Here is a 23,102-nt window from a genome sequence, read left to right as displayed (position 1 = left end):
AGAATATATCACAACAGAGGACATTACAGTATATAACTGCAATTAAATTCAGCAAATTCAAATCTGCACAGTGCAGAAGCATTTTACTGATTTATAGCTTGTTGTTGCTGACCTTTTAACACTCAATTCTGATTCTTTTTTTAACACAAAAGAACAATAACAGGTTGGCTACAGTGAATGTATGTGGACCGTTCGCAGAGTGGATGCTGCAACACTATGCTACCACTTATATCAATGAAACTGGTTGCACAAGGTGTGAAAGCAGTGAGTAAGTGGTGCATACACAGCATGGAGATCTGCTCCGCAACTGTATAAATAGGCCTAAAATTTTATTAAATTTTTTTATGTGAAGGATGTGCAGCACTTTTACACAGTAATGGGTCATAAAATGTCTAAATGTTCTTACAAGGGACACTGAAACAGCAGACTGAATTACTAATTTTATCCTTTACAGCTTACTGTAGTCTAAAGATGTTAACATGCCCATATTACACAAACACTCACATTCCTGTGTTCAGTCCACACTGAACACTGAGGACACAATCCTAAAATGACAGCTCACCATCTTGTTGTTCCACTCACACACAGGATGCTGGAAGTCAGTCATATTTGCGCCTGGTTGCTGGGGAGAGAGGACCTGTTTATCATAGTTTATAGTTTTATAATAATGCAGCACAGTAAGATCAACTTATATCATGCAGATCTGTCACTGTCAACAGAGACTCCAGTCTGCAGATCATTTCATACATTTCACTGATTAACCACAGAGCAGTTCGACTAACATCAGGCTTAATGATCAATAAAATTATCTTTTAAAAAGTTTTTATCACATCAAAACTTCTGTCCATATTGAAAAGCTTACCTTTCTGTGTGTCTCTCTCTCTCTGCTGCGAATCTGCATCACACACACTTATCAATTAATGGTTTAGAGCAAATAAGATACGATCTTTGCTACATTTTAGATACGTTTAAGCTTTGCAAATACTGATTTTCTCTATATAAAGCTTGTCTATGTTTAAATGGACTTGCCCTTCAGCCTCTCTGCAAATACATCAAGGGACTGCAGTCTGCAGCAGATCACTAGAGCAGCTTTAAGTGCCGAGTGTGAAGTTCCATTCTGTGAAACATCTTTTGCTCAGACAGCTTATTCTGTCAGAGGAGCAAAGTCTTGCTATCTGATCCCTTGAAATTTGCTACCAACTTCATCACTTTTAAGAGAGCTACCACGTGTTGGATAATTCAGCAGCAAACCTGTCCTCATGTATAGTTCAGTCAGACAACTCACGTTTGAAATGTTTATTAATGGAATATACTATAGTGAAACTGCTATATGTGGGCCTAGGCACCAGCCACCGCGTGGCCTTTTCCCATGAGCACCTCAAGCCATGAGGGAATATACTACTTAGTGAAACCTCATGCAAGAACATTTGCCATATAAGCAAAGATAGAAATACTCTAAATCCAGCAACCACCTGATATGCAATTATATAATTAGGCAGCAAATACAAATATTTAAATGCATTAAGGGGAGCGGGAGCTCAGGAACTTTTGCGCGGTCAAGATTCCTTCGTGTGGAGCCTGACATAGCCTTGGTAGATGTGGGCAGATGGACAGCTGCTCTTAGGGAGTAAGGGGAATATTGTTCTTGTCATGGGTTGCAATCATCGACAATGAACAAGGGAGCCAACCGATGGGTTGGAGAGCGATGATGCAGGGATTTCATCATAGAAGAGAATGGACAAAATTTAGTGTTAGTCTTGGCAATGGAAATTTAAGTGCCTTGGTGAGATCTATCAGATTGTAAGCACTTCAAGAATATTGAGTACATGTGATGTGATCTTCTAAGGTTCAATCAGAGAAGGGGAGATCATGCTGAGGATTAACATGAGATCTGCATGTATATTCACACCTGAGAATCCCGTAAAAGTCATTAGCAGAACTGCCTTCAACATACATAAATATAAAGTGAAAGTGAAGCAATGACGATTGGGTAGAGCACATAAAGAGCATTGGATTTAGAACTGGTTTTAAGGGACTGAATTCCAGTAGGCCAGACGTCTGCAAACCACTCATTATGAGAACCCCCCCAAAACCAACAGAAGGCACCGCATCAGTCAAAACCGGAGGGAATCCACAAATTCCACGTAGTCATTTTAAAAAAGAAATGCCGTTCTATTTATCACATAACAAGTACAGGACTAGAACAACGAATCTGAGCAACAGCCTTTGTCTAAGAACGCAGTATCTTAAAATTTTAAACAGATTTAGCCTAAACCAAAAAGTGTAATATGAAGGAATGAACATGAGTTATAATGCGCATAGCGAAGTTAGAGAGAATCTTCTAGAGAGAATGGAGGCAGCAGACCAGGATTTGATAGCTGTTCTGATGCGAGACAGCTTCACTTATGCAGAGATGCTTGCATGAGCACACTATCGAGAGTTACTGTATGCCAAGAAATCCTAAATGCGTAGAAGGGCCTATGGTTTTCACTTCTGAAAGTGGTTAGCCTAACTCCTGGAAAAGCTTTTGACTGTTGAGATACTGTGAGCTGGCGGGGACGAGGGAAAGTCAACTACTAGGAAATCATCTAAAAGATAAGATGAAACGGAGCTTGCAGGCATAATGCTTCTGTCAAGTAGAACTACTGCAGCAACTGAATGTCAGTTTAACAGAAAAGTACAATTTAGATCACCATCTACACTAAAAAGATGCCATTGCGAAGGGTAAAGTGGTATGACTTGAAGGCATCTGTAATCCCACTTTTCCCAGCCATATACCAACCTCTGGGTGCTGCGTATTCTACACAAGCATACAACAAGGAGAACAGCTCTTACGAAATTAAGCTTTTTATGCTCAGAATGGAAGAATCGGGAGGAGCTGAGAGATCAATAATGAGAAGTTTATTGTTTGAATATTTCCTTGTGGCAACACCTATGGGGCTTACTCTGAAGATGGAGAAGGGTCATTTTGACAATGACCTAACATGTATTCCTTTCTTATTATTAAACCTCTTTTGGAAAAAAAGATCCTCTACTACTTCTGGCTCTGTAGTAGCCGACGTTTTTACAGACATGGGTCACTTTTGGGAGCCAGCATAGACCTGCTAGGAATCCTTGAACTAAGCCGGTGATAAGTAATTAACAAAGCATCTGTGAGGATGATTCGACAGAGCTTTGGCGAGAGCTGGGACGTTCACTTAGGTTGAAGGATGCTTCATGTTATTTCCCTAATTTTACGGGATTGGGCCTCCTGGGAAACAAAGAACGTGGGTGGCTGTCTGCACACCAACTACACACATGCATAAACTTAGTTAGAAAATGTACAAATTCTCATTGAAACTGATGCAGATAGAAGACCTATATCCTGAAGAAAGTTCCTGTTGCTTTGGAGGCTGTCTTACGAAATTTAGCACAGATTTTAAACTGCTGATGAGATTTTGACAGTTCTTGGACAGAGGTAGGTTGTGTGGGAGATGAAACGCAGATAGAGCAGACTAGGGGTTTATGACCTGTAAAATGTCTGCCGATTAGGGGCAGGACAACTATAGACCAATCTAGTTATGATTGAATTCCTACATTGCAGCTTTGGCAGAGAAGAACTTATGATACTCAGAGAGAGCCACCATAGGAGACAGCAAGGTCTGCTATTATAGCCATAGTATGAAGCTCCTCTCTACATGGTGGATAACATATGGTATCTCTAAAGACGCCAAAAGCAATGCTGAGTTTTTTGACAATCTGGGATTATTATCTTTCTTAACCCCAAAAAATCTCCACAATCCACAATCTTTTTGTCAGCAGATCAGAACCACTTTACAGAATAATAACAATAATAACAATCACCATTATTATCACTATCACCATCATCACTACCATTACCATCATTTACTTTATTTTTTCTTCATCTATTACTCTGCAATATAGATTTGTTAATTTATGAATGAATTATTTAATAATTGCAGAGTGAGAAACAGATTACCTGTTAGAATTTGACTACTACTATTGCATCCAGGCCACTGACCACATATACGGTTTCATTTATAAGTTGGTGTGCAGTGGAAGCCAGCCAGGAGCTGGGGATCCAACCCGCTCTACCTCCTGAGCCACAGCAGATCAGTGGGATGTTTATATCACCTATGAGCAAAAAAAGTCAGATTTGGGCCTGCAGAAGAGTACCAAAATACAATATTTTAACAGTTTTTAAGTTGTTGCCAGTGTGCCTGAGCTCTCAGCACTATGAGCCCAAAACAGCAGGTCAGACGGTACAGCCAGATTAGCGCTATTGTTTTTATCTAAATGGGCAGGTAAAAATAGTTTCAGGTGGGCAGGTTCAAGACTGTGATTGTCTTCGGAGATAACAACTGGTACAATTGTAGAAAGTTATAATTCTGTTATTAAAATAATTAAATAATCTATTGTGTTTATTTATCATTTATTTTTTATCATGCTGGACATGGGTCAAACTGGATGTTTGCTGTTGTTCTTTTTTATGTAAGTTAAAAGTTATTCTTTGAATTTACTTAATTACATAATGGGATATATTTCCATGTGATCGAATAGCTTTCTTTTAGAATTAAGCTAATCTGTTGGGTCAATTTAATTTCCTTGGGTTGGATCAACTTAATTTACTAGTGTGATGTTACAACCCTAATATTCATTGGACCAACCCTATTAAAGTCATGCCCAAACCTAGTAAATTGAATCAATCTTGATAAATTAAGTTGACTAAGCGCAAGTAAATTAAGTTAGACCAACATAATTGCTAAATGTTATAAAAAAATGTTTATACTTTGGAAATACTTTCCATGATTTAATTTTTAAGTTCATTCAAAGATGTTTTTTGTGTGTAATAACACGTTTAACTATTAAGAATGTGTAATTGTCAGTCTCAGGGCATTTAATAGATTTTTTTTACCAGGGTTCTAAATGGATAGTTTGCCTTTTTTGTAACAGGATTGAAAGTAACAGGACTTTTTGGCATATTTTATTAAATACATGAAATATAGTCAGCTAATAAAAAAAGACACAACAACACTTTACCAAAACAACAAGATAATAACATAAGAAATAACTGAGGTAACAGAACTGACTGTTGAGATTTACATTCTAACTAAATAATTGAAAGTAGAAAAAAAAAAAACACTTTCTGAATCACTAATGGTGTGGTGTAGTGTTAGAGAGTGGTAAAAGACTAAAATCCTATTTTCTTAGTGTTCTAGGTAGTTTTTCTTAAGGTTTTATATGATGTATTTCTAAATTCCAAACAAAATAAGGACACTGCTGCTTGATAACATAAAATATTATACTGATACCTTTCATGCATTTCTATGCGTGCCATGTCCTAAGGACAGAAAAGGCATACATTTAGCTGAATGGTATACATAATGAACTTGTTCCCGTTTCTAAGGACATCGTCAAATCAACATTTATTACAATGAACAGTGAAATGAGAACTTGCTCCACTGACCAATAACAAGTTCTGACCTTTGAGAGAACAGAGCCCAAAATGGAGGAAGCGTTCACATTAGCTGTTCATCTAGATTTATATCAGTGTGCTTCTGGACAAGCAAACTCCACAAAATAGAAATGGTCTGCAGTCAGGTGTAAGACAGGAGTCAGTGGCACAAGTACATGTCTTGAATGTTATTATAATGTTAGCAACTGGCAGGTTGCAAGGCTGCTATTGTGGATAACTAGCACTAGCATGTTACAAGTTAGCTATAGCTAGTTTTTTAATACATTCAACAATAAAACTGTGAAGTTAATTTGTTCAAACTTCAAGACCTCCATCTTCTACACTGTAAGCAATTGCTGTAAATTTACAGCCAATTTTCAACACTAAAATACTGTTTTCATGTTTAACAGTGTAGTACTGTAGTTAGCAATGCATTGTGGGCTTCTTAACTTGGAGCAACAGGACAGAGGCCGTAAACAGGATGCTACTGTTTTAAATTACAGGACACTACAGTATTTTTTGGAAATTTTCCAGAAGAGGACGGCAGGACGCACAATTTAGCGGACATGTGCTACATATCACAGGTCTTCATCACCATCATTCCGGTCTTGCATCTACAAAATTAAACGGTAAGTTAATTAAAATCTTATTTTCTTTGTTTAATCTTGGTCTGCATCCGAGGAGCAGCACCTGTTAATGACAGGCCAACATCGGCAGATGGAAAATAGCATTAGGCTACTGGAATAATTATATCTTGCCCGGTGGTTAACGATTTATTTCAACCAAACCATAGGATTTTTGGAACATCGCCTAGAGATAGTTTTGGTGAGTATTATTTTGTTTGTGTCGACTTTTAATGAAGTGTGTTTTACAATGAGCTAACGGAATTCAGCTAGTTCGGTTTGTCCATGTGTTGTTTTGACAGTCTGGCATTGCCACATTAAGCCACAAGAGAACTGGTATTATTAGCTTTATAAGCATTAGCTTGGAGGGTATGTTGTACATTCCTGATTGTATAATATTTGTTTGTTATTGTTTGACAGTGGCAAAACTGGAATAATGCTACAGAGGAACAGCGACTAACAAACTGATGGTCATCTCTCCTGGCCCGTTCACACCCACCCAGACTCCCACCAGAACGACGTAAAAACACAAACCTACCTCACAGGACTATTTGAAGAAGTTAACTGCAAGTCACAAGCTTGCATTGGCACAGGTGCCTATTACAGTTTCTTCCCTAAATGTTGTTTTTGATCCATATTATTGATGCATATTGTCAAAATGTTCTAACTCTACTGTAATAGTTTCGAAATGGGCTTAATGCACTTTTTCAAAATGTTGTCAATTCTGCATATTCTGCATTTTCACAGACAGCAGAAAATGCATTGCAGATTAGTAACGCATTTATCATTAATAGACTCAATTGGCTCCTGTCAGAGTGTAAATAAACCAACTCATTGTTTTAATCACACTCTTGACCTTCTTCTATCATATGGCATTGATATTGAACATTTAATAGTCTTCCCACATAATCCTTTCCTATCTGACCATTATTTAATAACTTTTGAATTCATACTATTAGATTATAAGCCATTGGGCAAAACCTCCTACAGCAGATGTCTATCTGACAGTGCTGTAGCTAAATTTAAGGAGGAGATTCCATCAGTGTTTAATTCAATGCCATGTCTGAGTCCTATAATAACTTTAGTCCCTCTGAAATTGATAATCTTGTCGATAGTGCTGCAGGCTCACTACGGTTAACATTAGACTCTATCGCTCCTATAAAAAGGAAATATTTAAAACATAGGAGAATAGCACCGTGGTATAACCACCAAACCCGCCAGTTAAAACAAATAGCTAGGAAATCTGAAAGGAAATGGCACTCTTCCAAATGATCAGAATATCGCTCAATTTGACAAGATAATCTTAAAACTTGTAGAAAGGCCCTCCGAAATGCCAGAGGAGCCTATTCCTCAGCACTAATAGAAGAAAATAAGAATAACCCTAGGTTCCTCTTCAGCACTGTAGCCAAGCTGACAGAGAGCCACAGCTCTATTGAGCCACATATCCCCGTAACCTTAAGTAGCAATGACTTCATGAGCTTCTTTTATAATAAAATTATTACTATTAGAGAAAAAATTAATCACCAACTGCCATCAACAGTTATCAGTGGCTCTCCAAGTTCAGGGACTTTTACTAATGTAAACTCAGATATATATTTATACTGTTTTTCTGCTATCGATCTTCATCAGTTAACTTCAATAATTTCTTCATCGAAGCCATCATTAGACCCGATCCCAACTAGGCTGCTTAAAGAAGTTGTTCCCTTAATTGGCACTTCTTTACTGGATATGATTAATCTTTCTTTATTATCAGGATATGTACCACAGTCCTTTAAAGTAGCTGTAATTAAACCCCTTCTCAAAAAGCCCACTCTTTTAGCGTTTTAGGGTTTTAGCCAACTATAGACCGATCTCTAACCTCCCCTTCCTCACTAAGATTCTGGAGAAAGTAGTCGCCAAAGAGTTGTGTGACTTTTTACAAAACAATAGTTTATTTGAGGATCTTCAGTCAGGATTTAGAGTCCATCATAGCACAGAGACAGCTCTGGTTAAAGTTAATAATGACCTTCTGATTGCTTCTGACAATGGACTTGTCTCTGTACTTGTATTATTAGATCTTAGTGCTGCATATGACACCATTGACCATAATATTCTTTTACAGAGACTTGACCATCAAATTGGCATTAAAGGAACCGCACTACGCTGGTTCAAGTCATATTTAACAGAACGTTCGCAGTTTGTACATGTTAACGATGAATCTTCAATAAATACTACAGTTAGTCATGGAGTTCCACAAGGTTCTGTACTTGGACCAATACTATTTACTTTATATATGCTCCCCTTAGACAACATTATTAGGAATCACTCCATTAACTTTCACTGTTATGCAGATGATACGCAGCTATATCTATCGATCAAGCCCAATGAAATTAATCAATTATCTAAATTACAAACATGTCTTAAGGACATAAAATCCTGGATGAGCTGCAATTTTCTGATGTTAAACTCTAAATTCTTGTTCTTGGCCCCAAAAACCTTAGAGACTCACTGTCTAAAGATATAGTTACTCCAGATGGCATTACCTTGGCCTCTAGCACCACTGTCAGGAATCTTGGAGTTATCTTTGATCAGGATTTGTCATTCAACTCCCACATAAAGCAGACCTCCAGGAATTCCTTCTTTCATTTACGTAATATTACAAAACTTAGACACATCCTATCACAGACAGATGCAGAAAAACTAATCCATGTATTTGTTACTTCAAGGCTGGATTACTGTAACTCTTTATTATCAGGTTGCCCCAATAAGTCCATTAAAACGCTCCAAATAATTCAGAACGCTGCAGCACGAGTACTGACAGGAACTAGAAAAAGAGATCACATCTCTCCTGTACTAGCTTCTCTGCACTGGCACCCTGTAAAATGTAGAATAGAATTTAAAATCCTCCTCCTCACCTATAAAGCTCTTCATGGTCAGGCCCCTTCATATCTCAAAGAGCTCATAGTACCCTATTACCCCTCCAGAACACTGCGTTCTCTGAATGCTGGGCTACTTGTGGTTCCTATAGTCTCTAAAAGTAGAACAGGAGCCAGAGCCTTCAGTTACCAAGCTCCTCTCCTGTGGAACCAGCTTCCAGTTGTGGTTCGGGAGGCAGACACCCTCTCCACATTCAAGAGTAGGCTTAAGACGTTCCTCTTTGATAAAGCTTATAGTTAGGGCTGGATCAGGTGAGTCCTGAACCATCCCTTAGTTTTGCTGCTATAGGCCTAGACTATCGGGGGATTTCCCATGGTGCACTGAGCTCCTCTCTTCCTCTCTTTTTCTGCACTCATTCATGTCCCGTTATGCATGTTACTAACTTCACTTCTTCCCCTGAGTTCTTGTGCTTTCTCGTCTCACAGGTTCTTATCGATCCTGGTGGAGCCTCCTGCCATGGTCCTGCTTGACTGCCACTGCCAAACCTGTTGTTGCTGTGCACCTGTCTGTCTGTCTCTCTCTCTGTCTCTCTCTGTCTCTCTCTCTCTTTCTCTCTCTCTCTCTCTCTCACCCCAACTGGTCGAGACAGACGACCACCCACCTAGAGCCGAAGGATCTGTCCTAGGTTTCTGCCTTTTAACAGGCAGTTTTTCCTTGCCCTTGTCGCCAAGTGCTTGCTCATGGTGGTACTGTTGGGTCTCTGTAAGTAATGTTATAAATAGTTCGGTATAGACCTACTCTATTTGAAAAATGTCCTGAGATAACTTACCTTATGAATTGGGGCTATACAAATAAAACTGAATTGATTTGAATTGCATTACATAATGTAAATCTTTTAAGTTAATTTTTGAGGAAATTTTAATCTAAATCACAGGACTATTTTAAGTAGTTTTATGTGTTTCAAAATACTCTTACTGTTGTATATTTTTGCTGGCAGCAGTTTATTGCAGTCAATTCTGAGATTGTATTTTAAATGGGTTTTTGCAAGAACATAAGCATACCTCACAGGATAGGTTTTCCTCTGTATTTGTTGCGTTGGTCTTTTTCTTAGACCCATTGTATTATTGAACAAGTGTTCAAACTTATGTGTTAAAGACAATGTTAAATAATATTGACATTGGCCCAAAAAGTCAGCTATAGGTCATGCCCTGACAAGCAGGTTATGCTCTGACAAGTAATTTAAGAATTTAAGTTCATTGCCATAGTCTAAAGCAGACAACTAGGCTATTTCTGTTTGCTACTCGAAATCTCTTCTCAGCGTCGTCCAATGGGGTTTATATTCTTTTTTTCCATTTTTTGAAAGTAGCAGTATTCAGTATTCATGTTGATATTGCCTTTTGAAATAAATGATTTTGATTCTCTCCAAGTTTTTATTGCTTATTTTGCACAATATTCACAAAAATGCTTAAGCAATTGTCTATAGCCCTGAGAATAATGAAGTTCTAATATTGATTGCATTTAAGACTAATATTTTAGGAAACTGCTAAATTGAGTTATTGTATTATCTACTGTGTCTGTCTACAGTAAACTGAGAACTTAAAGTAACAAGTTAAACAGAATATTATTGTAATTTCCAAATAATCATAGAAATATGCTGCATTTTTATTTATTTTTTACTGTATTAGACTGTGAAATCATTTAACAGTTTGAATACAGAATTAAAGCTGCAAGCAGCGTTGGGCGGGACCTCGCACTCCACGCAACTCGGGGAGTGCTGCGGCCGGGTCGCGTGCCGTCGTAACACGTGCGGACCACAACATGAAAATCTCACGTAAATTAGCTCAAAATTGCCATGCAGCTCTTACTTCCTGTTGCCAGTAGGTGGCTCTATCACTAGGTCTGAATATTGTCATGTAGACATGTTCAAGGCAAGAGTGTTATCAAACACGTGAAGTTTCATTGAGATTGGACCACATACGTTGAAGTTATGAGGACGTGTTCAGGGCAAAACTGTTTCAGAATATATGAAGTTTATTGGAGATTGGACATTGCACACTGAAGTTATGAGTACTGTTTTATGGCAAATCTTCTGAAATCGACTAGTTGTCACTGGCACACAGTTTGATGTACAGTCACAAATAGCTCAACTTTTCTGTTTGTATGACCCCAGAATTCAAAATGGCCAACTTTGACCTCACGCCACAGACACGCCATTCAACATACAATCTCAAATAGTGCAACTTTTAATCAGCACCATTTTTTGACTGTACTGACCAATTTTGAAGTAGATCCGATAAATTCCCTAGGAGGAGTTCGTTCAAATACAACGCGAAAAATCACAGAAAATGACCAAAAAAATCAAAATGGCTGACTTTGATGCCACGCCACAGACACGCCCTTAAATGTACATGCACAAACAGCACAACTTTTAACCAGCACCATTCAAAATGGCTGACTTTGATGCCGCACCACGGACACGCCCTTAAATGTAAATGCACAAATAGCACAACTTTTAATCAGCACCATTTTTTGACTGTACTGACCAATTTTCAAGTAGATCCGATAAATTCCTTAGGAGGAGTTCGTTCAAACACAACGCGAATTAAAGCTGCAAGCAGCGTTGAACGGGACCTCACAGCCGGCGCGTGTCGGGGTGTGCTGCGGCTGCGTCATGTGCGATCGTAACACCTGCAGACCACAACATGAAAATTTCACGTAAATCAGATCAAAATAGCCATGCAGCGCTTACTTCCTGTTGTCAGTAGGTGGCACTCTCACTATATTGAATATTGTCACATAGACAAGTTCAGGGCGGGACTCTTATAAAATATGTGAAGTTTCATTGAGATAGGACCATGTACACTGAAGTTATGAGTATTATATTTTTAAAAAATTTTTTTAACAAAAAAAAAGAAAAAAAAAAAACAAAAAAAAAAAGAAAAAAAAAAAAAAAATTTTCTCAAGAAGGGGGCTATGACCATGAGTTAATGTTGGCATTTTCAGTGCAAAACTCATCACACACCAAGCCAGATTTATTTTCACGTTAAAATTTGAGGTAAAGAACATTTTTAAAATCATTATGTTGTAATCAGTATTATCAAAATTATTAGTTCATAATGTTATAATAATCTTATAACCTTAATACTTGCAAATATTTGCAGTCTGTGCATGTCAGGGTGTGCTGTGTGATGCGACAGCTTATCATATGTGGACCACAACATTAAAATATCATGTAAGATGAAAATTGCCATGCAGCGCTTACTTCCTGTTGCCAATAGGTGGCGCTCTCATTATATCTGAATATTGTCAAATAGACGTGTTCAGGGCGGGACTCTTATCAAATATGTGAAGTTTCATCGAGATCAGATAATGTACACTGAAGTTGTGAGGATGTGTTCAGGCTAGGACTGTTACAGAATATGTGAAGTTTAGTGGACATTGGCACTGAATTTATTACTATCTGTTTATGGTGAATGGTCGAAATTCAACGCAACGCCACGTCCACGCCCTTCGACTGAATAACGTAAATAACACAACTTTTAATCATGAATATCTTCAAATTGTGCTGATTAAATTTGAAGTTGATCCGATAAATTCCCTGGGAGGAGTTTGTTCAAATACAACACGAAAATTCACCAAAAATGAAAAAAAAAATCAAAATGGCTGACTTTGATGCCACACCACGGACACGCCCTTTAATGTACATGCACAAATAGCACAACTTTTAATCAGCACCATTTTTTGACTGTATTGACCAATTTTGAAGTAGATCCGATAAATTCCCTAGGAGGAGTTCGTTTAAATACAAGGCTGCTGTTTTTTTTATCTTGTAGGGGGCGCTACAAACAAGACAAACACGGTTTTTGGTATGTGAGCTTCAGGCACCAGTCTACATGTGCCCTGTGAATTTCATATTCATAACTATTACGGTCTCCGCACAGTGATTTATCATGCCAAAAGAGCGCCACCTAGTGGCAGATTGTTGAGACATTTTTTAGCAAGCCTCAGGGAGCCATGGGCAATCATCGTACCAAGTTTCATCTTAATCACACATACCATTGTAGAGATATAAACTTTTTAATTTTAAACAGCGCCACCTAGTGGCGATGACCTGAAATTGTGCACGATGCCTAAGGAAGATATGGAACTATGGACCCAAGTTTGGTGTCAATCGGACATACCAGTGTGGAGAAATGGTCCACTTCCTTTTTTGACGAAAAACCCACAGGAAGTGCTAATTTTATAACGTGCTGGTTTTTTTAAATATCAAAATTCTTTTAATCACTATTTTATTATGAGGGTCCTCAGATGCTACGTGAAAAATTTTGTGCGAATCAGACAAAGCGCATGGGGGGAACACGGAAAAGTAGTTTATGGACATTTTGCGCTCTTGCGGAGAAAAAATATAGGAGGAAGTGGGCGTGGCCTATATAGGGAGATTCAGCTCTATTCACTGAACGTGTGGATTTTTGAATGTGTGACAAACTATGCAGAAGTTATTAGCCTAAACACATTTTTTATGATAGTAGCACCACCTAGTGGCCAATCCGAAAGCGACGCATAGAATATCCCCATTTTCACACCCATTTCGTATATGTTCACAGGGGCAAAAATGCAGTCAAAGGGAGCTAAAAATAATAATAGGTAAGAAGAAGAAGAAACATAGCAAATACAATAGGGACCTCCAGCGGTCTCTGGCTTGGTCCCTAATAAGAATAGGTAAGAAATCGAGCAAAAACAATAGGGACCTCCAGCAGTCGCTGGCTCGGTCCCTAAATATACTGCATTTCCGGTTTACAGACTACTACTGTAAAGTCAATTTACAGTATGAATACCGTAAAATTACAGTATATTGCTGGCGTCCCTGCTGCCAGCTCTTTACCGTAAATTATAGAATAACAGAAATATACTGTATTTCTTGTTTACAGTCTACTACTGTAAAATTGTTTTACGGATGAATACCGTAAAAAAAACGGTATATTGCTGGCATCCCTGCTGCCAGCTCTTTACTGTTATTTTCGAGGGAAATGATTTACAGTGTACCTGTGGGAAGCACACCTTGACCTCAAATAATTCATCAAATCTTTCATCAAACTACTGTAATTATTTTTAGCCCCCTTTGACTGCATTTTTGCCCCCCTGAACATATACGAAAAGTCAATTTTATTTAGCAAAGTTGTCAGGCCTGGTGAAAATGGGGATATTCTATATCGCTTTCGGGTTGGCCACTAGGTGGCGCTAGTATCATAAAAAATGCATTTAGGCTAATAACTTCTGCCTAGTTTGTCGCACATTCAAAAACCTTGTATCCACACGTTCGGTGAATAGAGCGGAATCTCCCCATATGGGCCATGCCCACTTTCGCCTCTAATTTTTCTCCGCTAGAGCACGAAATGTCCATAAACTACTTTTCCGTGTTCCCCCCATGCACTTTGTCCGATTCGCACAAAATTTTTCACGTAGCATCTGAGGTCCCTCATAATGAATAAGTTTTTCAAAGAGTTTTGATATTTCAAAAAATAAGCATGTTATAAAATTAGCACTTCCTGTAAATTTTTCGTCAAGAAAGGAAGCAGACCATTTCTCCACATTGATATGTCCGATTAACACCAAGCTTGGGTCCATAGTTCCCCATGTCTTCCTTAGGCATCGTGCACAATTTCAGGCCCTCAAAGTTGGCCAGGTTGAATCGAATGTCAAACTGTGATGCCATTTCCGGCATTTAAGGCCTTCTGTTTTAACTAACTCCTACAGATTTTATCAGATTGACTACAAATTCACTGCAATCACTGCAATCTAAACACATTGGTCATCAAAATTTGTGCTATTTGAGACTGTATGTTGAAGGGTGTGTCTGTGGCGCGCAGTCAAAGTTGGCCATTTTGAATTCTGTTTTCATACAAACTAGATGAAAAGTTGACTGTACGTCAAACCACTAGCCAGTGACGACTCATCGAATTCAGCCGATTCGCCATAAAACAGTACTCATAACTTCTGTGAGCAATGTCCAATCTCCAATAAACTTCACATATTCTGTAACAGTCCTAGCCTGAACACATCCTCACAACTTCAGTGTACATTATCTGATCTCAACGAAACTTCACGTGTTTGATAAGAGTCCCGTCCTGAACACGTCTACATGACAATATTCAGACACAGAGATAGCGCCACCTACTGACAACAGGAAGTAAACGCTGGGTGGCTATTTTGAGCTGATTTACGGCGACGCGGCCACAGCACACCCCGAGTTGCGCGGAGTGCGAGGTCCCGCTCAACGCTGCTTGCAGCTTTCATTTATCTTTAAAACTTTAAAGGCCCTAACAACCTAGTTTTCACTGGTTTGAAGTGGACGGGACTCAGTTTTGAAAAGATGTCACTTATTTTGGTGCACCAATCACAGTTTAGCAACAATTGAATCAAAATAAAGAAGTCCTTCCCTATCCGGTGGACTCTTCCACTTAATCAAAGATGGATGTCACCTCCCTCCTTCCTTCCATTGTAAAATAATGAAGCCCAAATATTCTGCTTATGGCTGCTGCCATTTTCTGTACAATAGAGATTGGAGTTAGTATCAAGTCCTGCACATACGCCTGGCTAAATCAGTCGTGAATCAGGGCTCAGCTGTCAATGATGAGCTGAAACACCCTTTTTATAGCTTCAAATAACTAATTAAAACCAAACTTGTAAAAAATGTAATACTTGAAAATTCATCACGATCATGATAAGAAACACCTAAAATGACAAAACCATCTTTGTGAAAAAAAAAATTGACCTGTACTTTTACATAATTTTTTTTTTAGTTTGGCTGATCCAGATGTTTTGGCTTCACTTTTGGAGAGCTGTCAGGTCGTCCAATCTTTATATATGTCGATGGTTAAAACACACATCAGGTTCAACATGTTTGTGTGGGTGACGTATATTGTGCCATATGAGAGTGGTTTCACACAAAACTAAATGGCACTACGACAAACGACTTTCCTGACTTGCAAAATGATCTTTTAAATAACCAAATAGTATATGTGTAAATTATGACACCATTTAACGGGGACTGAAAATATATTCATCTCATGCCATTGACTATCTTACATGTTATTCTAAAACAGGGACATCAGAAGGGGAGGGACATTGCCTCTCTATGTGGTGACAGTTGGTGGGTTGTTTACTTAGGTTTTCAGGCTACTGTCAGTAACATCAAACCACACCCACACAGTTGTGATGGAACTGATTAATTAAGTGTTAAACTGTGTCTTCTTTTGTGATCTTTAACTTTGACTGTTAAATATATTTCACAGAGAAATAGTTAAGATTTGGAACCAAGGCGTCAGGGTAAATGGTAATGGTAAATGGACCTGTACAGCACACATTCAATCAGAAATGGCAAAGTCCATCGAACAGAAACTAACTCATTCATACACATTCACGCACCGATGTGCGGAACAATTCGGGGTTCACTATCTTGCTCAAGGATACTTCGACATGTGGCATGAGGAGCCGGGGATCTAACCAACAACCTTCTGATTAGTGGACGACCCGCTCTGCCTCTGAGCCACATCCGCCCATTGTATATAGATGTTAAACTTCAGATCTGGATTAAATGTACATCAAGTGAAGTTTACCTTAACGGTTCACCCTATATGCCAAGGTTAAAGGAATCCTTGTTGGAGGGATGTGACAGAGAACAGAAGCTGTACAGATGAACAAATTCATTTCCACCTGCACTATGACATAATGAGGGAATATACACTTTGGATGATTTGTGTTCTTTACTTCTGTGTGCTGCTGGCAATTTGTCTTCTATTGTATGTTCCAATAACTGAGCACATGAGCGTACTGTGTGTGTGTGTGTTGTCAGGCTGAAGGTGGTCCTGGAGCAGATGGACCGTGGCGTCGTAGACCTGCAGGAACTCCGCAGGAACCTGGAGCTCGCTGCTGCCATGTTGGACGCTGTTTACACTGATGAAACCAAGTAGGACTGAACAGGCTGATGGATGGATGTAGCTAAATAAATCCTTGTGTCTGGTTGTCCAGGCTGCGGCTGACAGCCATATCTTTCCATTCTGCAGGCGTCTGTTGGACACTGAGGATGAGCTCAGCGACTTGCAGGTGGAGTCGGTGCCAAGCGAAGTACGTGACTGGCTGGCATGTACCTTCAGCAGGAAGATGGGCGTATCCAAGCGCCGTCCTGAGGAGAAGCCGAGATTCAGGAGCATTGTCCATGCAGTACAAGCTGGGATATTTGTAGAGAGGTAAAAAAAAAAATAGTTACGCCCCCTGTCCGTTAAATATAATGTATCTGAAGTACTGAAACTCATCTCAGTAGATTTGCTAAGAAACCACAAAACCAACGTTTACATCAAAAACTATTTGTCGGATGAAAATAAATCACATCTATAGCAGCTAAAAGACAAAACAGAAAAGCAGGTGTCTCATTGGCTAGTGTTGTCTGTTTAAATCCACATACTCAAACATACAGTAGGTCAACACACTGCACCTTTGAAATGTATCATCAGGAAGGTCACACATTGCCTCCCATAGCTTCTTCCTTCCTTCCTTTCTGTCCTTCAACACTCTTTCCCCACTAACAATGCCTATTATCTGCTATAGTCCCAAGTCACAAGATGAAACCTAAAAGCATATAATGTATATAACATCATGCTGGCAGAAAACAGTCAACGCTCATGTTTTACAAAAACAAAACATCTGCTCCTTTAGTCCACCATCAGCAACTCGCTTAAATTTTTATTTTTTTTAAACCCAGTAGGAAATGTCATCAGTCTTACTTTAATGGTGCCCCGCAGTCAGTGTGGGAGGAAATGTCTGCATATGCTAACCGATAGCAGGCTCTCTCTGTAAATGACTTGGATGCGGCAAGAGTCCTCCTCACTGCTTCTTCAATGGGGGCAAGCAGTGCAGTTCACTTTTCTAAATCAGTGCTCAGGGTATATTAAGGGAGATTCTAGCATATTTTAACTTGGCCGTTTCCCAAAAATGTGGCTATTGTGACTCCAAGTTAGGGATGCAACGATACATTCAGCCACATATCGTGACATCACCCATTGGGTGTGAAGTGTCGTTTTAAAGTCTTGAATTTGGCCTTTTGGCCGCCGCCATGACAATTAGACGAGCCAGCGGGAGCCAGCGAAATTGACGTACTGCCAGTTGGTCTACACTCCACTACATCAAAAGGTAGCCCCGCCCAAAAGCATACACCGCTTTATTGTCTATTTTACTCTAAATGGGACCATCATTTACTAAATGAACATCATGCTGTATGGAAGAAGCGTGAAACTAGACATTGAGACCATAAACTCATCAGGAAACTGTTTACTGAGCTCATAAATGAAGTGAGAAGTTGGGTCATTCTCCATTAGAGTGAACGCGATCGCTGTGTTATTGCAGCCAATGGAGCTCCCTCTGCTGGCCTTTACATAGAATGCAGGTTTTAAGACACTTCCATGTTGGTTTCACTTTTCAGACCCGGAAGCTCTTTCCATTATATTTACTGTCAATGCATTTAACTCATGTTTTGATACAAAACACAATACTGGGTTCACAATATGATTTTGTCACGATTCTTTAACATTAAAGACAAATTATGACTGAAGACAAAAATCTGCAACAGATATATATTTTTTATCTGAGGCAGTGCAAAAACAATGCACATTTCCTTTTCTTTGTAAAATTGAAAAAGCTGCCACACCTCTGATTTTAAACAGGATGGTGCATCCTCAGTTTCAAAGCTTTACACTGTCTTTGCACCTTGATACAGCTACTGACATGAGTGACATAGATAGATAGATAGATAGATAGATAGATAGATAGATAGATAGATAGATAGATAGATAGATAGATAGATAGATAGATACTTTATTTATCCCGAGGGAAATTCAAGTATCCAGAGGGAAATTCAAGGACATCAAACAAGCAAAGTCGACAGTAGATGGTGCCCTCTGTTATGTACTGTTGGCTAAAGAGTATCACAATTAATTTCTCATCTTACCAATTGGAATCTTCACATATTTGTGTTGAGATTTAACTTAACTTGAGTCTTATAATATATCGTAACATTCCTACTCCAAGTCATGAAAACTTTGCCACCTCCATTGAAGACGTTTGGGGAACCTGAGGGAGCTTAGCCTCCAACAGCTTTCCAAATAAACACATTAATCATTTCAATCACGTCTCTGAGTCTGACTAAAAGTAAACACAGAAAGAAGCTGCCTAAAACCATTATACCAACCACCCATTATAGCTAACTACATATGGAGCATCTGGAGCCACTTGAACACATTCAACACCTCTAGAGAGATCCTCCCTACATTTTTAATTTTTTTGTATTTTTGCTAGTCAAAAGACAATCGACACCACATACTTGTGTAATTTTTGTCTGGCTCTGTTTTTCCTTGATTTGGGCTCATTGTAGTTCCAATGGAGGAAAATCTTAATGCTACAGCATATGATGGTATTTCAGACAATAGTATTTGTGTTTGTCCCTTTCCTGTCTCAACAAGACAGTGCCCCCATTCACAAAGCCGTAAAGAAAAGACATGTTTGTTCCATAGAGAAATGGTTTTTCCAGTTCGTTATGAAAGAACTTGACTGGCCTGCACAGAGCCCTGACCTCAAAACCATCAATGTTGCCCCTCAGTGAGGCTCTTGTGACTGAATGGGACCGAATCCCTGCAGCAGGTTTAACGTCTGGTGGAAAACCTCCTGTAACAAGAAGAGTGGAGAATAGCAGCAGAATAATGCCCATGGCAATGTCCACATACTTTAGGCCATGTAGTGCAATAACAACAGAAAACTATGACCCCTTAATGTCCAGTCAGATGATTGTCTCAGTCTTCCAGGTTATTTTTGTCTTCAACACAAAACAGAAAACATTTAACTTCTTCAAAATAAACATCACAAAACATCCGGCTGACTCCACTGCAGATTTGATTATGAGGTTGAATATTAAGTGTAATGACATTAGTATGCGAGCGAGCTGGAGATGGAGATCATATAGGGAAACTATGATTTTCAATATCATTATAGTGTAAAGGACTCGGAGTAATAGAACGCTATCAGTTCATCTGCTGCAGCTTAATGACGCATGAAATCAAAAAATATCTGCTGCACTGTGGTGGTGCTCACTGTGTGTGTTTAGAACACGGTTACCATGGTGACAAATAATCCATCCTGGTCACAAACTGTGGAGGAGGGCAGCTGGAGGTCTGCGGGAGGAGTGTTTATATGCATGCAACTGTCTGTATCTATGTGTGAGATTTGTGCATGATATTTTTATCTGTGTGTGTGTGTGTGTGTGTGTGTGTGACATCAGGATGTACAGACGGACATCCAACATGGCTGGTCTGAGCTACCCTCCCACGGCTTTGACAGCTCTGAAGGTAAAAACTGGTTTATTACTGCAGTCCCATCTGCAGGAAGTGACATCATTTAGTTATTTATCTACTTTTTAATTATTATTTAAAAAATCAAATCAAATCAAACCCTTTTAGTCAGTCAGTTACTACTCTGAAAGGCAGTTTTGCTTTCTCTTGAAACTTGAAAGAGAAGGAGGAAGACAAGAAAAATAAAGAATGAAAGAAGATAAGGTAGGAGATAGGAAAGGAAAAGGGAAGTAGGGAAGCAAAAGAAGAAGAGTGAGAAAAAAAGGGAAGCAAGAAAAAATAAAAACAGAATAAGGAGGTAGGAGAAGGAAAAGAAAGTAGGGAAGAAAAAGAGGAGGTAGGGAAGGAAAGAAGGAGTTATAGAGGTCATAGGAGGAGGAGGTAGGAAAGGAAAGGGGGAGTAAGAAAGATTCAGTGGTGTGTGATGACATATGTCTCACCCTCATAGCTTCCTGTATTATTGAATAATTATAATTATTAGACTATAATTATTCTGCAGCCATGTCTCATTCTCTCATGATATAAAGCACACATGGAAACAATTATAGAACTATTGAAAGACAATGCTGTATAAATAATCATGTCAAGTACATCATAATAACATTAACTTAAAATGTAATTATGATCTAATGAATAATTATAATCATTTATATAATTGGATAGTGTTCCAGCTCCTTTCCAATGTGAGCAAACATTATTGTTATACTTCCCTCTACTGGCAAAACTCCTACATTACATTGAATTACACTGAATAATGACCAGTTGTATACAGCGAAGTACAGAGCAGATATCCCTATACTGTACTGTCCCATTTCACATGTTTTTAGTCTCTGATACGACGGTGATAATGAGAGTGATGATGTCTAGCCGGACTCTTCCTGGTTGTTTTCCAGGAAGTGGATCAGTGGTCGTTTGATGTATTTTCCTTCCATGAGGCCACTGGAGACCACGCCCTCAAATTCCTGGTCTACGACCTGCTGACCCGCTATGACCTCATCAACAGGTTCAGGGTACACACGGCTTCATATCATTAACACTGCTGGGGTGGGTGGGTCCATGCTTCATTAACAGTTGAGCAAGCCTCTGTCAACTTCCTCCTTTCCTGTACTTAGATATGCTATGTGCTAGGCTAATCTATGTTGAAAAAACAACCACATTTTGAGGGTGGTAAAAAGATAAAAAGTCACATCTTAAGTTTGCTAATGTCAGCAAAATGCTATTTAACTTTATAGCTTTTACGATTGCTGTTAATTAGCTAGCTAGTTCCCTGCTGGCATTTTAACGTCAAGTCACTGTTGAATCAACGTCAGGTGCCAGTGTTGGATAACCGTTGAATTTTGTTTAGATTTTGCAAATCTAATCAACGTTGAAATAGCAATGTCATTCCAACGTCATGTTCTCAACATGGGTGAATTTGCCAACATTGAATCAATATTGATTTTAGTTTAGATTTTGCAAATCCAATCGACGCTGAAATTTCAACGTCACTATAAAGTCCTGCTTTTCAACATAGTTTGACACACTATATATTTGTTACACTGTTTTCTCTAAAGTATTGATGTGTTCAACAGTAGCTCCAGTAACACCAAACACCTTGAAATGGATACATTAACACTAAGTATGTGGACAGCACAGTCAGCTAGGAAGAAGCCAATTGGTCAAAGCAAGACCAGGAAGAAGATTAATAAAGACATTTCACTGACGTAAACATGAAACATTTGACATGGCTGCAAGTGTCCCAACATTTCAGTCTTTTTTCAACAATAATTTAGTCAAAGTCAGCTTTATTGTCAATTTCTTCACATGTACCAGACATACAAATGAATCGAGAGGACGTTTCTCACTCTCCCACGGTCAGATAAAGTGCACAGGCACAACAGACAAGACATTTACTAATACTAAAAGTAAACATTCACTTTCACAACAGACAAGACATTTAAAAAGATAGACAATAAAATATAAAATATACAATAATATAAAATATATAATATACAATACTTATTGTAGTGCAACAATACTTATGGTATAAATATACACATATACTTTAACAAGTGTCGAACTTTATAAAACGGCCCAAAAACAAAACAAACAAAACATTGGGCAACATTGAACATGGCAATGTTACTTCTTTCTCCCACCGCCACTCATCCTCTCTGGTGCATACTTTAAATATTTTGCCATGTATTCTTCCACTTTGGTGGTAGTGGTGTCAAACGAGCCCAAGACAGCGTCTGAAGAGGGGAAAAAAAAACAGATCAGTATTAGCAAACGTTAACCTCTCAAATTAAAATATTTTGCAAATATCAACTTCTGTGGCATTGCCAATGTTTCAAGTGTATAAATTAGTATTTATCAACGTGCAAGGTCATTGATCATCATGTGCTTGTGCGACAAACAAAAGGCAGTTGGTAGTACCAGTGCTGCCGGTAGAGAATGGAATATTATATATAACATTAGAGCATGCTCTGTAGAGTCCTCCAACTAAAATGATTTTTCTCATGAATTATTATTCTGCTTACTATCTTCAATTATTTAAAACATTGTTACAAAACTACTATGTTAAAGCAAACTCACCACAGAGGATTCTGTACAGATTGGTCTTCATGAAGGCAACCTTCTTCCTCTGAGGCTCATTATGGCCATCATTTTATTTGTCATAGTTCTGCCATGGTAAAACAGATTTATATTAGATTATAGTGCAATCAAGTTCATTATGAAAATGTAGCAGAGAGTGAGTAAGTGGGTGTGTGGGGGGAGTGCATGACAGTATATGAG

The 23,102-nt window shown here is 38.7% G+C and overlaps 2 protein-coding genes across 3 annotated transcripts in view; one reads left to right on the top strand and one right to left on the bottom strand.

The window, feature by feature from the left end:
• The window catches only part of LOC127365294 (dual specificity calcium/calmodulin-dependent 3',5'-cyclic nucleotide phosphodiesterase 1A-like), a 57,048-nt gene that overhangs the window by 15,474 nt on the left and 18,472 nt on the right, over positions 1-23,102 (top strand). For both annotated transcript variants that reach the window (XM_051403264.1, XM_051403263.1), the window contains 4 exons: positions 16,787-16,900; positions 16,998-17,180; positions 20,258-20,324; positions 21,221-21,337. In XM_051403264.1, coding sequence (XP_051259224.1) covers positions 16,787-16,900; positions 16,998-17,180; positions 20,258-20,324; positions 21,221-21,337 — 481 coding nt within the window. The remainder of the gene's footprint in view (positions 1-16,786; positions 16,901-16,997; positions 17,181-20,257; positions 20,325-21,220; positions 21,338-23,102) is intronic.
• The window catches only part of LOC127365353 (uncharacterized), a 131,692-nt gene that overhangs the window by 100,919 nt on the left and 7,671 nt on the right, over positions 1-23,102 (bottom strand). The window lies entirely within an intron of this gene.

The sequence above is a fragment of the Dicentrarchus labrax genome, unplaced genomic scaffold (genome assembly GCF_905237075.1).
Source record: "Dicentrarchus labrax unplaced genomic scaffold, dlabrax2021, whole genome shotgun sequence".
Classification (NCBI taxonomy): domain Eukaryota; kingdom Metazoa; phylum Chordata; class Actinopteri; family Moronidae; genus Dicentrarchus; species Dicentrarchus labrax.
The sequence above is the reverse complement of the archived record's forward strand: the minus strand, read 5'-3'. Positions and strand labels throughout refer to the sequence as shown.